This window comes from Anomaloglossus baeobatrachus, chromosome 3, assembly GCF_048569485.1.
Source record: "Anomaloglossus baeobatrachus isolate aAnoBae1 chromosome 3, aAnoBae1.hap1, whole genome shotgun sequence".
NCBI lineage: Eukaryota > Metazoa > Chordata > Amphibia > Anura > Aromobatidae > Anomaloglossus > Anomaloglossus baeobatrachus.
This window is the reverse complement of record NC_134355.1, coordinates 173,780,120-173,795,039: the sequence shown is the minus strand read 5'-3', so window position 1 is coordinate 173,795,039 and position 14,920 is coordinate 173,780,120. Positions and strand designations below refer to the sequence as shown.

The 14,920-nt window shown below is 49.3% G+C and overlaps 1 protein-coding gene across 1 annotated transcript in view; it reads left to right on the top strand.

Moving 5' to 3' along the window:
- The window catches only part of ANAPC1 (anaphase promoting complex subunit 1), a 348,684-nt gene that overhangs the window by 126,617 nt on the left and 207,147 nt on the right, over window positions 1–14,920 (top strand). The window contains exons 16-17 of the mRNA XM_075339585.1: window positions 4,935–5,122; window positions 7,159–7,233. Of these exons, the coding sequence (XP_075195700.1) occupies window positions 4,935–5,122; window positions 7,159–7,233 (263 nt within the window). The remainder of the gene's footprint in view (window positions 1–4,934; window positions 5,123–7,158; window positions 7,234–14,920) is intronic.

Genomic DNA, 14,920 nt, shown 5'->3' with positions numbered 1-14,920 from the left:
GCTCATGCTTCGGCAGATGCGAGCTTGGGCAGACGCATCCTTCAGGCGGCTGTCGCCCATTTGTGAAGTTAGGTTTTGCCTACTTCTCAGTTTCTGTTTATTTCCCACCCATGGACTGCTTTGAGACGTCCCATGGTCTGGGTCTCCCATAAGGAACGATGAAGAAAAAGAGAATTTTGTTACTTACCGTAAATTCTTTTTCTTATAGTTCCGACATGGGAGACCCAGCACCCTCCCTGTTGCCTGTTGGCAGTTCTTGTTCCGTGTGTTTTCACCGGCTGTTGTTGTAGACAGAGGTTCTGGTTGTTCCGGGTTTTACTCTATCTCTACTTGTGGGTGGATGTCCTCCTTCAGCTTTTGCACTAAACTGGCTAGATGTGGTCATCCAGGGGGTGTATATGCTCGGAGGGAGGAGCTACACTTTTTAGTGTAGTACTTTGTGTGTCCTCCGGAGGCAGAAGCTATACACCCATGGTCTGGGTCTCCCATGTCGGAACTATAAGAAAAAGAATTTACAGTAAGTAACAAAATTCTCTTTTTCCTTTGTCCTGGTGCTGACGTGAGTCCCAGTTGAGCCCTCCGTGCACATGCAGAGCTGATGGTCCCCTTGCCTGAAGCTGTCGGTGACCTGCGGCGCTCCGCTCCTTTTCTTTCCGGGCCCAGTATGACAGGCCTCGCGGTCCCTTGTGGGGTAGGCTACTTCTCTGTGCCCTCTCCCGGGTCCTATATATGAGGCTGTGTCCCTGAGCCTATGGGTGGTGTGGTACCCTGGAAGTCACCACACACAGCTGGATCAGCAGACAGCTTGGAGCTGTTGTCTACTCTGGGGTCCAGTACCCCCTCGTGCGTAGTGCCTGGGATCTGTCTACCCTCAGGCTACCTCCTCCTAGTCACCTTTTGGGGGTCTCCTCACAATCCTCACATCCCTCTCACTTACTGGCTCCTTTCAACTGTCACTCCTTCAACTGTCGTTTTTCCTCTCTGCCAACTCTGCCTAGCAACACCTGTTGCTTCCCACAAGCCACACCCCTTTCCCAGGCTAACAGCTAAGGGATTGGTTCTCACATCTGAGCACTGTTAACCCTCTACATGCTGCGCCCAGGTCTCAGGGAATGTGCCCCTACCTGTGTGTGAGTTGTGGGTTGTCAGCATAGGGTGTTCCAGAAAGCCTTAGGATCCTGCAGATCACTGGGGTAGCATATCCCAGGGTGCTGCACCAGCACAGTCTTGACAATGTGAGCGTGATCTCAATTTATATACAGTGATGGCTTACTACGCTTACTGACGGCAAATAATGAAAGTGTGACCTGCATTTGGTTATGCGGCTGATGGTGGTGCTACTTCTGCTTGTGGCTGCCACAGTATTACCGTATTTTCCGGCATATAAGACGACTGGGTGTATAAGATGACCCCCAACTTTTCCAGTTAAAAATAGAGTTTGGGATATACTTGCCGAATAAGACTACCCCTCTGTATGTGGTACCTGGTGTATAACAACCAGTCAATCACGGCAAGCGATGCACGGTACCATACTGGGGATTGGCTGGTTGTTGTATACAAATCCTGCTTAGTCAGCTCTCCCTGCCTGCCCAGCCCTCCCTGTCTCCAAGACTATCAGAGTAGTAGCACATCCCTCTGGCCTGCTCTTGTATCCTTTTACCTCCTTTTCTGCATCTCAGATCTCGCAGATGTACGCCTGCGCCGCTTCACTGCAGTCCTCAGAAGTGAGATCTGAGAGGCAGAGAAGGAGGTAATAGGATATAAGGGCAGGCCAGAGGGATGCGCTACTGCTCTGATTAGTCTTGGAGACAGTCCGTACACTAGTCAGACAAAACGGGGTGAAGGTACAACACTTCAGTAAGAGTTTATTGGGTAACCCAGCAGAAAACACAAGATGGTACAAGTGAGTCTCACCCTTCCGCTAAGGCTAAGTTCACACTTCCGTTGTTTTGCATCAGTCACAATCCGTAGCCTTGAGGAATTACGGTATCCTGCAAAATATTTTGCAGGAATCCTGTTTTTCCCCATAGATTTCTATTAGTGACGGATTGCGACTGATGATTCTGCGTTGCATCCTCTGCGTCGCGGTCAGTCGTTTTTTAACTGACCGCCGGGTGGGAGCACGCAGCCTGTAACGTTTTTTGAGCAGCGCAATCCATAGGATTTTGCTGCGCATGCTCTCTCTGGCTCCCTGCCCCCGTAACCAGGATAAACATCGGGTAACCAAGAAATGCGCTTTGGTTAGTTACCCGATATTTACAGTGTTTATGGGTGCAGGGAGCCAGCGTTAAGCTGGTATCCAAGATAAATATCGGGTAACCAAGCAAAAAGTGCTTTGCTTACACCCGATATTTACCAGGGGTTACCGATAATGATGCACAGTTGTGCAAGGAGGCCGACACTTCACTACTCGGCTCCGCCCCCTCCCGCACTCCGCATGTGTGCACACACACACACACACACACTCACTTGTCCCCAGCCCTGCAATCCCCGCGGCACTTAAGTCCTCACCTCCACGGCCCCGCTCGGCTCCGCCCCCTCCCGCACTCCGCATGTACACATGCATGTAGACACACACACACACACACACTCTCACTCACTCACCTGTCCCCAGCCATGCAGACCGCGGCACTGACGTCCTCAGCTCCGCCCCCCGAACTCCGCCCCCAACACACAACGGAGTCCGACAATGAAATTCTTTCTTTGTCATCCGTTGTACAACGCATCAGTCACATGCGTCAAGCAACGCATGTGACTGATGCAAAACAACGGAAATGTGAACTTAGCCTACCCCGCCAGATATTAGAATCTTCATGACTTTGGAGCATCCAGGGCCAACTATCCCAGTTAATAGCACTCTACTTTTGGCAGGCACCCACTGAGAGGAGATAGCAGCAAGCTTAGGAAGCTGACTGAGCATAGCAATTTATGTAGCCAGGTGACTGGGTTGTTCCAACCTTAGTTCTACAAGCGACTTTGTGGGCTCAGTGTTGGGTAGTGGAGCAGTTCTGTAATCTTCCAGATGGATCCATGGACCTTAGGCTGAAGACCTGTAGAATGACACCAGTGACCCTTTATGTTCAATCTGTTTTTATTGAAACAATAAAAACATTAAGACAACTTAATGCTATATTACATTCGGTCCAAAGGACCACCAAAATAATAACGCATCACTTTCTGAGAAAGTACCAAATTGACAAAGAAACATGATTATTGGCATACAGATTGTAAAATGTACATAATGAGCATATATTAAATCCAATACCTCTCAGTAAAAAGAAGATGAAGAAACAAGAGGGGAAGAAAAATTGAAATAGGGTAGGAGGGAAGAACACAGTTGGTGACTTTTTTTATAATTCCCATTTCAGAGTATTCTGTTTTGCAGGATTGGGGAGACAATCATAGCTGTTTCCTCATTGTTCCCTGATTCAATTAGACTGCATAATTGTCCTCTAAATGCAGACTAGTACACTGCAGGATGGTGATGCAATCCGTAATCAGCAAACATTCCACAAAGTAACTGTCACAATGGTAACTTAGTAGCTGGGAATAGGGGCTCCTAAACTGGCTCTCAGGCTAGAGAGCCCTAGCTGTCCCTTATCCCAGAAGTATAAAGGTACCGTCACACATAACGAGATCGCTAGCGAGATCGCAGATGAGTCACGGTTTCCGTGACGCAGTAGCGATCCCGTTAGCGATCTTGTTATGTGTGACACCTACCAGCGATCAGGCCCCTGCTGTGAGATCTCTAGTCGTTGCAGAATGGTCCAGGCCATTTTCTTCAAAGGCGATGTCCTGCTGGGCAGGACACATCGCTGTGTTTGACACTGTGTGACAGGGTCACAGTGACTGCTGAGATCGTTATACAGGTCGCTACTGCGAACTGTATCGTTCCTGCATCGCTGGTAAGGTCTGATGGTGTGACATCTCACCTGCGACCTCTCAGCGACTTACCTGCGATCCCTATCTGGTCACATCGTTTTCGGGATCGCTGGTAAGTCGTTGTGTGTGACTGGGCCTTTACTGAAGGTGAAGAGGTCGAGACTACCAGCGTAGCCCTGACCCCTGATCAGCTCTAGGTCTAATACCCCCTCATCCCTAACCCAGGAGTGAACCGGGACTGGTGTGGTAAATCCCACACAGAAAGACAAACAGGGAGAAATTTAAACTCCAATCAGCCAGCGATCACTCACAGACGTATAGACAAAACAGGAAGAAAAAAGATAGGGAAGGAAATAATCAAATGACAAGAGTATTCCCACAGCACAGCAGAAAGGCATACAGCAGTTCTCCAGAAGCTGGATAACCATGCACATAGACCGGAATCATATAAAGCTATTATCGGCATGAAGGAGCAGATTCCTCCAAGGGCGGAGGCAGCTGTGATAGGTCTCTAGAAACCCATGACCTGAGCAGCAACAGGTCGACGCCCGGGTCTAACTAAGCAACTCTAAAGCACCAGGTGGTGTGTCAGACTCTACAGTGTGAACAGGGTCAGAAGGCGCTATGACACCTGGTGAGTTTAAAGCTGAATGCTGTGTGACATTAACATACAGAAGGAGGCACCGAACCGTCTGACTTGAAACAATGGGTAATGTCTCTTGATTTACTGTAGTGCATTTTCAATATTGAGGAGTGTGTGTGTAGAAATTTATAATTTACATTCACACAATGTTTTTCTTTATGCAGACAGTCCTGGTATAGACCACGATGCACTGACCGCCAGCAGGTCTTTTGACCTGAACTTGAGAACCTACCATATGCCTAAACATACATGTATAAATCAGGCTAACATTGTAAAATACATAATAAAAATATGGCTAATTTGGCTTTAAACGATATTTCAATTTCTTGACTGCGTTTCGGGGGTGTTACTACTACTGCAGCTGTAAAATATAATGTCTGTTCACATTACTTTTTTTTTCTTCTTTCAGTAAAAAAGTGTCTTCAAGCCATTAAATACATCTTGCCCAAAAAAATAGCTGTTCAGATGCTTGTGAAATGGTATAACTGCCACAATGCACCAGGAGGCCCCAGTAATCATTCTGAATGGAATCTGTTTGTAACCTGTCTCATGAATATGATGGGATATAACACTGATAAACTGTCCTGGACTCACAATGTAAGTGTGTATGAGATTGATGATGTTTTCCATAACTGCACATAATGTTACTGTTGTGGGTTTTACCCTTTTATTCCCATTATGTCATAGTAATCTCCCTTGTTGATATAGAATATAGCAGTGCTTATATGTAAATATCGTATTCCTAAGTAAAGGGGTTCTCTAGGTATAGAAAAAATGAAAACAATATAATATTACATTTCTAAATACAAACCATACTCCTTTTGTCTAGCAACTTATACACTATATTTCATTAAAATAGGTTTTGTCTTTTTACACTGTCCTGTCTTAATACAAGTGCTGGTCAGCATGTGCAGTAAGTAATAAACACTGCTGCTGTGACTTGGAGATAAACCTTTACCATGTATTGTCTATTTACTAGATTCAGCAGCTTCTTAACATTAAGAAAGAGAGCGTAGCTAGCAGTTAGAGCAGCCTCTTACCTGAGTATCCCAAGTATCTCCCAGTATTAGATCAGATAAGGTGGACAGCAGTGTGAACAGCCTTTTCTTACCTCAGCCCCCTTGGTATATCCAGTATTAGATTAGACACAGGGATCACAGCAGTGTAAGGAGACCCTCCTTACCTCAGTACCTCTAGTATCTCCAGTATTAGATAAGATACAATATGAACAGTAGTGTGAGAAGGCTCTTTTTACCTCAACAGCCCAGGTATCTCCAGTATTGCATCAGATGGGGTGGACAGCAGTGTGAGCATCCTCCTCTTACCTCAGCACTCTTGGTATAGCCAGTATTAAATCAGATACAATGTGAACAGCAGTGTGAGAAGGCTCTTATCTCCGCACTTCTGGTATCTCCAGTATCATCTTAGATTCAGGGTGGACAGCAGGGTGAGTAGCCAATTCTTCTTGTATCAACTCCACTGTTAAGGCCCCTTTACACACTGAGACTTTCTAGTGATCCCACCAGCGATCCCGACCTGGCCGGGATTGCTGGAAAGTCTCTGGTGAGCTGTCAAACAGGCAAACCTGGCCAACGACGCAGCAGCGATACGGACCTGCAGAACGACCTAGCTGGTCGTTGGGGACGTGTCAAAGCAGTTATTTGAAATTGAAGTCTCTAACGAAGTCACTGTAACGGTGTCAAACACAACTATACATGCTGCGCAGCGGGAAACAAAGGACCAAAAAATGTTCCTGAGAGATGTGTAGTGATCAGTGACCTCACAGCGTGGGCCAGGTCGCTGATGCGTGTCACACACTGCAATGTCGCTGGAGAGGTCGCTATTACGTCACAAAACCGGTGACGTTCCAGCGATATCGCTAGCGATGTTGCAGTGTGTAAAGGGGCCTTATCTCCAGTATTAGATCAGATATACATGGTGAACAGCAGTGAAAGCAGCCTCTTCTTACCTCAGCACTTGTGATATCTCTTGTCTTAGATCAGAATATCGACTTCGAGCTCATGTTAGTACATATAAAGGGAAAATCCAAGAAAAATAAACAAAATTAGCATATACCTTGTAATAAGCAAATAGTAATAGTATAAGTAAATAAAATGAGGTACTTATGTAACACTATTTTTGCTCAAAAAAGCGTAAAAGCCATCCCACCGTGACAAGGTGGATCCAATCAGGACGGTCCTAGCCTGCCTCTACTACAGTATTAAAACCTTTTTATACAAAATTAGCAAGTCTTAGTAATTAAAAGTATTTAGGAATCTATTAATATATATTTTTTTCTATTCCCGGTGAACTCCGTTCTTGTCTGTGAAGGAAAGAGGGAGTGTATTTTGGCTATGCATTTGACCGCATAAAATGGGGTTGTCCGCTTCAGTCCGCCATTACAAGTCAGTACGCTGATCATTATTTATAAGCCAAAACCAGGAGTTGAACAAACTATTGCACGTCTGCATTTATTTTTATCCACTTTTGTTTTTGGCTTGCAAATACCGACCAATACATCTGAGTGACTGTTTTAGGCAACCGAGTCCTCTGTGTTATCCAAAACCGATTCTAGATTGAAAATTCAATAAAATCCTGAAAGTAAACAACAATCTTTACATTTTCCTTTTCAGCTTGATTTTGAAGGCTTATTATCTCCAGTAATTGCTCCTAAGAAGGCCCGACCGTCAGAAACTGGATGTGATGAGGTAAAATATATTCCATGAGGTTGCACTTACACAACCGTATTGTCTTTGTTTATTTCTTGTCCTGATAAGGAAGACATCTTCTCAAGAAGCAAGAAAATGTAGTTTTCTCTGACGCCTCATTGGGGGACACAGGACCATGGGTGTTATGCTGTCTATCCATAGGAGGACACTAAGTAGATGCAAAAGACATTAGCTCCTCCTCTGCAGTATACACCCCCTGGCCAGGCCAGGCAACCCCAGTTTTAGCTTAGTGTCTGTAGGAAAAATAGCAACAAAAAGAGGAGATAAAAACTCCCCCAAAAATGTATTATAAAATGTACTCACAGCAAAAAAGGGGCAACCAGTCCAGTTAGCCCAGGCCAACACATCTAATGCACAAACAGGATGCAGACAAGCCTCTCAACATGATGGACACTTCACAGGTGCAAGGTAAATTGCACACCAGTGGCGCGCATAGGGCACTGTTCACACTTGTATGCGCATGGTGTCCAGCCAGCAACCTATTACCACGCCCTTACTATTAGATTAGGCGGGTTACTCGGACACTACTCACTGCAGCACGCAAGGGACAGAAATTCCACTATGCACGGCCGTATTAAGAGGCCCGGCTGCACCCCGCATAGTCAAAGTGCAAAAAATACATATAAAATATATGTGAGGTATTAGTTTGTAAATTGGCCAATGTACGTAAGCCCACAATCCTCATCACGGATCCTCACGCTTGCGGGTCCCTACACTGATAAATATCAAAAATAGCAACAAAAAGAGGAGATAAAAACTCCCCCAAAAATGTATTATAAAATGTACTCACAGCAAAAAAGGGGCAACCAGTCCAGTTAGCCCAGGCCAACACATCTAATGCACAAACAGGATGCAGACAAGCCTCTCAACATGATGGACACTTCACAGGTGCAAGGTAAATTGCACACCAGTGGCGCGCATAGGGCACTGTTCACACTTGTATGCGCATGGTGTCCAGCCAGCAACCTATTACCACGCCCTTACTATTAGATTAGGCGGGTTACTCGGACACTACTCACTGCAGCACGCAAGGGACAGAAATTCCACTATGCACGGCCGTATTAAGAGGCCCGGCTGCACCCCGCATAGTCAAAGTGCAAAAAATACATATAAAATATATGTGAGGTATTAGTTTGTAAATTGGCCAATGTACGTAAGCCCACAATCCTCATCACGGATCCTCACGCTTGCGGGTCCCTACACTGATAAATATCAAAAATAGCAACAAAAAGAGGAGATAAAAACTCCCCCAAAAATGTATTATAAAATGTACTCACAGCAAAAAAGGGGCAACCAGTCCAGTTAGCCCAGGCCAACACATCTAATGCACAAACAGGATGCAGACAAGCCTCTCAACATGATGGACACTTCACAGGTGCAAGGTAAATTGCACACCAGTGGCGCGCATAGGGCACTGTTCACACTTGTATGCGCATGGTGTCCAGCCAGCAACCTATTACCACGCCCTTACTATTAGATTAGGCGGGTTACTCGGACACTACTCACTGCAGCACGCAAGGGACAGAAATTCCACTATGCACGGCCGTATTAAGAGGCCCGGCTGCACCCCGCATAGTCAAAGTGCAAAAAATACATATAAAATATATGTGAGGTATTAGTTTGTAAATTGGCCAATGTACGTAAGCCCACAATCCTCATCACGGATCCTCACGCTTGCGGGTCCCTACACTGATAAATATCAAAAATCTCAAATATCAAAAACAGTGCCCTATGCGCGCCACTGGTGTGCAATTTACCTTGCACCTGTGAAGTGTCCATCATGTTGAGAGGCTTGTCTGCATCCTGTTTGTGCATTAGATGTGTTGGCCTGGGCTAACTGGACTGGTTGCCCCTTTTTTGTAGTGTCTGTAGGAGGCACATCCTTTCAAGGTTTTGTTATTTTTTGAGGGCGACGGTTTTCCCTAGGGACCAATCTCCCAATACCATCAATGGGCGGGAACGCGGAGTGTCTCCTCCACGTACCCCCTCCTGCGACGCTGGATCCTGGGCTGCCTTTTACTGGACGACAGGTCCCACAGACACCGATTTTCCAGAGCCCAGGGCAGAGGCACAATTCCTCAGCTCCTCTTTGCAGGCTCTGAGTTGATACATTGCACCTGTGTGGACGGACACAGCAAGCTGACTCTGCTATTTCCACTGCCTGGACTGAGGCAGTGTTAAGGTGAGATCCCCCCTGACTGGTTTCCCAGACAAAGGGAGAAAGACGGTGTAGGGAAGGCTCCCAGGACTGCTGAATTTACAGTCTTTATTCCCACCATAGCTGCATGCTGGCTGGAGGAGGGGAAAGTCCCTTGCTGATTGCAGGGAATCCTGCAGAGATAATCTACCGGTGGCGGGGGGAGGGCTCCCAGGGCTCATGAACTCAGTGTTTATTCCCTCTAGCTGCGTGCTGGCTGGAGGAGGGGGAGTCCCTTGCTGATTGCAGGGAATCCTGCAGAGATAATCTACCGGTGGCGAGCTGTGTGCTGACTGGGGGGAGGGGGAGAAAAACTGTCACAGAAGCTCCCTTCCCGCCGTTTTTTACTACCGACAGCAGGGGGGCACACTGACTACTTCTTGGCGCTCTTTTAGCGCTAAGCCCCGCCCCCACGGGCCGCGATAAGCCCCGCCCCCCTCAGAAAAGCGCGCAAAGTTCTCCACAGAGCGGGCTTACTCCTTCCTGAGGACGCAGGGCCATTGGCTGATTCTGGTGAGGTACACCGAAGCAAGTACAATCCTTGCTTCCCACTGCTTCACTTGTAGCTCTGCATATCATTGCTCCCCCTCCTGGCATACTCCTATTAGGAACATGCAGAATTCTAAGGGTACTAAGAGTGCTAAGGCTCACATAGTCTATTATTCAGCCTGCACTGCCTGTCACGCTGAGCTACCACGTAAACCTACTTCTTCTCTCTGTGAGTCCTGTGCCCCTATAGCCCCCCAAGACCCTCCCGCCACCACCGACGCAACCGTCAGCCCAGAGCCTAGGGCTCTCAGCCCACCGGAATGGGCACAGTTTCTGTCCCAATCCATGGAAAAACTGTCACAGAACCTGGTGCTGCTTATGCAATGTCCTCCACACCCTTCTGGCCCCCTGGACGGAACGCAGCCTGAGGATACCCCTATGGAGGGGCCTTCTGAGGTAATCCGGGTCCATGCTTCACCGGTTGCAGGGATCAGAAAAAGAGCACACGACCGGGTGTCTCCAGCACTCTCTCATGGCCCCCATGGCTCTCCCTCAGGAGCACACAGGGCAGGCTCTCCCACACGCTCCACGGCTTCTGAAGAGCCGGAGGAGGGAGAATGCTGTTTGTACCAGGATGATTCCTTGGTTTCACCCTCCCCAGATGATCAAACTGCAATAGACTCCCTTATAGCAGCAATCAACCAAACTCTGCATGTGGAGGATCCCCCATCCACTACCACTGACCATGCGGTCTCCTTTAAGAGGGCAAGGAAACCCCAAAAGGTTTTCGCTGATCACCCAGAGTTTCAGGATATCCTCACAAAGCAAAGGGAGGAGCCTGACAGGCGCTTCGTTAACCGTAAACTCATGGAGTCCCTGTACCCTTTTGCCTCACCTGCCCCTAAGGGCTGGGCCGATCCGCCCTCGGTCGACCCCCCCCCCCCCCCCCCCCCGGTCTCCCGCCTTGCCACTAAGATGTTCCTGTCTTTACCCGATGGTTCCTCCATCAAGGACCCGACAGACAGACAGGTAGAGCACCTCACCCGCTCTGCCTTTGAGCCTGCGGGTTCCTCTCTCTCGCCCTCCTTTGCCTCTGTGTGGGTCGCAAAGGCGATCTTGGTCTGGGCAGAATCCCTTAACACTTCGCTTGACGAATCCCAGTTCCCTCATACCTTCACAGAGGTAACAGCTCAAATTGCCGCTGCGGCGGAGTACCTCATGCAGGCCTCCATTGACGCTGCTACCTGCGCAGCTTTTGCCGCCTCAAATACCATAGCCATCCGTAGAGCTTTCTGGCTCCGACAATGGTGAGCAGACTCTGCCTCCAAGAAGTCTCTCACGGGCCTTCCCTTTTTTCCAGACCGATTGTTTGGCGAACGTCTGGACAAGCTCATTTCTGATGCCACGGGAGGAAAGAGTACCTCCCTCCCCCAGCTGAAGTCCAGGACGACCTTCACCAGACGTCCACAGTCCTCGTTCCACTCCTTTCGGAACTCATTTTGTTGGTCGACATCCCGCCCTGCCCCGCCACTAGCCGCGGACTACGCAGGGACCGACCTTCTCAGGTCTCCCCGAAACCCACTTCGTCATGGCATCCTAGACCGAAACAATCCAGGACTAGGCAGACTCGTCCACGACGTTTTCCCCCCTCATGACTCCCCGGCAGACACACTCTTTGTAGGAGGTCGACTGCGGCTCATTCAACACATCTGGGCTGCCACCTCAGATGACAAATGGGTGCGAGACCTTGTGTCTTCCGGTTACCACATAGAATTTCGGACCCGACCCCTGAGTCGGTTCTTCTCTTAAACCCCCCAAAGACTCGAAAACTACGCGAGGCTTTTTTCTCAGCAATCCACTCGCTCCAAACAGCAGGAGTGATAATACCTGTCCTGGACGACGAGAAGTTCAGGGGTTTTTATTCCAACCTCTTTGTGGTCCCCTAAAAGGAAGGGTCAGTTCGACCCATCCTGGACCTCAAACACCTGAACAAACATGTGCACATACGGAGATTCAGAATGGAGTCCCTAAGGAGGTCCATTATTGCACCCATGGTCGAAGGGGAATTCATCGCCTCCATAGATATCAAGGACGCGTACCTGCACATACCCATCGCCCCACATCACCAAAAGTTCCTCCGCTTCGCAGTTCAGGACTCCCATTTTCAATTCGTAGCCCTACCCTTCGGCCTTGCCACCGCACTAAGGGTCTTCACCAAAGTCATGGCGGCCGCCATGAGCGTCCTTCACGCCAGGAGAGTAGTCATTCTCCCTTACTTGGACGACCTCCTCAAGGCCCCCTCCTTCCGCGACAGCTCAACCAGCGTACAGATCACCGTGGACACCCTATCCCGCTTAGGGTGGCTACTGAATCTAGACAAATCATCCCCGGTCCCATCACGATCCATCACCTTCCTGGGCATGTCCCTGGGCACCCGTCGGGGCTTGATCCATCTCCCTCAGGACAAGGTGATCGCTCTTCAACAAGCGATACGCTGCCTTCTACGTCCTCCGTCTCGCTCCATTCGATTCAGCATGAAGGTGCTCGGCAGGATGGTGGCGGCTATGTTGGCAGTACCCTTTGCTCAACTGAACCTCCGCCCACTGCAGCTAGCCCTTCTAGCTGCCTGGGACAATAGCCCCTTCTCCCTGGACAAACATCTTCACCTGACGCCTTCAGTCAGGTATGCACTTCGCTTGTGGCTTCGGTCCTCATCCCTATCAAAGGGGAGATCTGTTATCCCAGTGAACTGGCTGGTCCTGACCACGGACGCCAACCTTCTAGGCTGGGGAGCAGTGTACCGGCACCACACTGCTCAAGGACGTTGGACGCCTCATGAGTCTTCCCTACCCATAAACATCCTGGAAATCCGCGCGATCTTCCTCGCGCTCAGGGCGTTCTGCCCTCTGCTAGCAGGTTGTCAGATTCAAGTCCAATCGGACAATGCAACAGCTGTAGCCTAGATCAATCGGCAGGGGGGCACCCGCAGCAAAGCGGCTTATCTCGAGGCCCACAAGATCCTCAGCTGGGCCGAATCGACGAGGTCAGTGATATCAGCAGTACACATACCGGGGGTAGAGAACTGGGCAGCAGACTTTCTAAGTCGCCAAGGCCTGGCCGCCGGAGGGTGGTCTCTCCACCCAGAAGTGTTCCTACACATCTGCACTCGCTGGGGTACACCAGACGTGGATCTAATGGCCTCAAGGTTGAACACAAAGGTACCCGCGTTCATAGCCAGGTCACGCGACCCACAGTCCATCGGCGCGGATGCTCTAGTCTGCTCCTGGCACCACTTCCGCCTGCCTTACATATTTCCACCTCTACCACTGCTGCCGCGGGTAATCAGGAAGATCAAGGCAGAGGGAGTCCCGGTGATACTGATAGCACCGGACTGGCCCAGGCGCGCCTGGTACGCCGGATTAGTACAAATGCTCGCAGACGTACCGTGGCGCCTTCCAGACATCCCAGACTTGCTGACCCAAGGGCCCATTTCCCATCAGAACTCCAGAGCCCTGAAGCTGACGGCATGGCCATTGAGACCTGGGTATTAACAAGAGCGGGATTCTCCCCCGCGGTTATCTCCACCATGATCAGCGCCCGAAAGCCTGCGTCATCCCGCATTTACCACCGTACGTGGAAAATTTTCCTTTCATGGTGCAGGGAAACTATCGTCCAGCCTATGCCTCTGGCCATCCCCAGAATTCTCGACTTTCTGCAGTCTGGCTTGCAAGCGGGGTTGGCTCTCAGTTCCCTTAAAAGGCAGGTCTCAGCGCTCTCAATCTTCTACCAATGCCGCCTGGCTCAAAAACCGCAAGTCAAGACCTTCCTCCAGGGCGTTTCCCATCTAGTTCCCCCGTACAAACGGCCGCTGGCCCCCTGGAACCTCAATCTCGTTCTGGACGGTCTCCAGAGGTTCCCCTTTGAACCTCTCAAGGAATCCTCCCTTGCTCTTCTGTCCTGGAAGGTAACATTCCTGGTGGCAATTACGTCCATCAGACGGGTTTCGGAGCTGGCAGCAATCTCTTGCCGCAAGCCTTTTCTGATCTTTCACCAGGACAAGGTGGTTCTGCGCCCCCTTCCGGATTTTCTTCCAAAGGTGCTTTCCCCGATTCATTTGAACGAGGACAATTGTTCTGCCTTCCTTTTGTCCACACCCAGTTCATAGGGTGGAAAGGTCTCTGCATTCGTTAGACCTCGTCAGAGCTCTCAGATATTACATATCCAGGACAGCCCCCTTTAGGAAAACGGACTCTTTGTTCGTCATTCCTGAGGGGCCTAAGAAGGGACAGGCAGCTTCAAAGGCAACTCTGGCTCGCTGGATTCGCTCTGCGATCCAGGAAGTCTACCGCTTGCAACTCAAGCCCATTCCTAGTGGGCTGCGGGCTCATTCCACGCGAGCAGTTGGCGCTTCGTGGGCCATTCGGCATCAGGCTTCAGTGGAACAGGTGTGCAAGGCTGCGACCTAGTCTAGCCTACATACTTTTTCAAAGCATTACAGAGTCCATACCAGGTTTCAGTTGAGACAAATCTGGGTAGGAAAGTTCTGCAAACGGCAGTAGAGCACCTCTCTCAGTAGGCGCTCCAGACTGTCTGGGACTGGTTCCTCGTCCTTGGGTTGTGTTGTCTTTCTTTTATTTTTCCCACCCATGGACTGCTTTAGGACGTCCCATGGTCCTGTGTCCCCCAATGAGGCGTCAGAGAAAAACGGATTTTTGTGTACTCACCGTAAAATCGTTTTCTCTTAGCCATCATTGGGGGACACAGCACCCACCCTGTTGCCCTGTTGGGCCTTGGTTCTCTCAGTACCTTATTTGGTTTTGACTCTTCTTTTCTCATGTTCCTCCGTTGAGATAAGTTCTTACTATTTTTTTTTCTCCTACTGCTTTTGTACTAAAACTGAGGTTGCCTGGCCCGGCCAGGGGGTGTATACTGCAGAGGAGGAGCTAAGGTCTTTTGCATGTACTTAGTGTCCTCCTATGG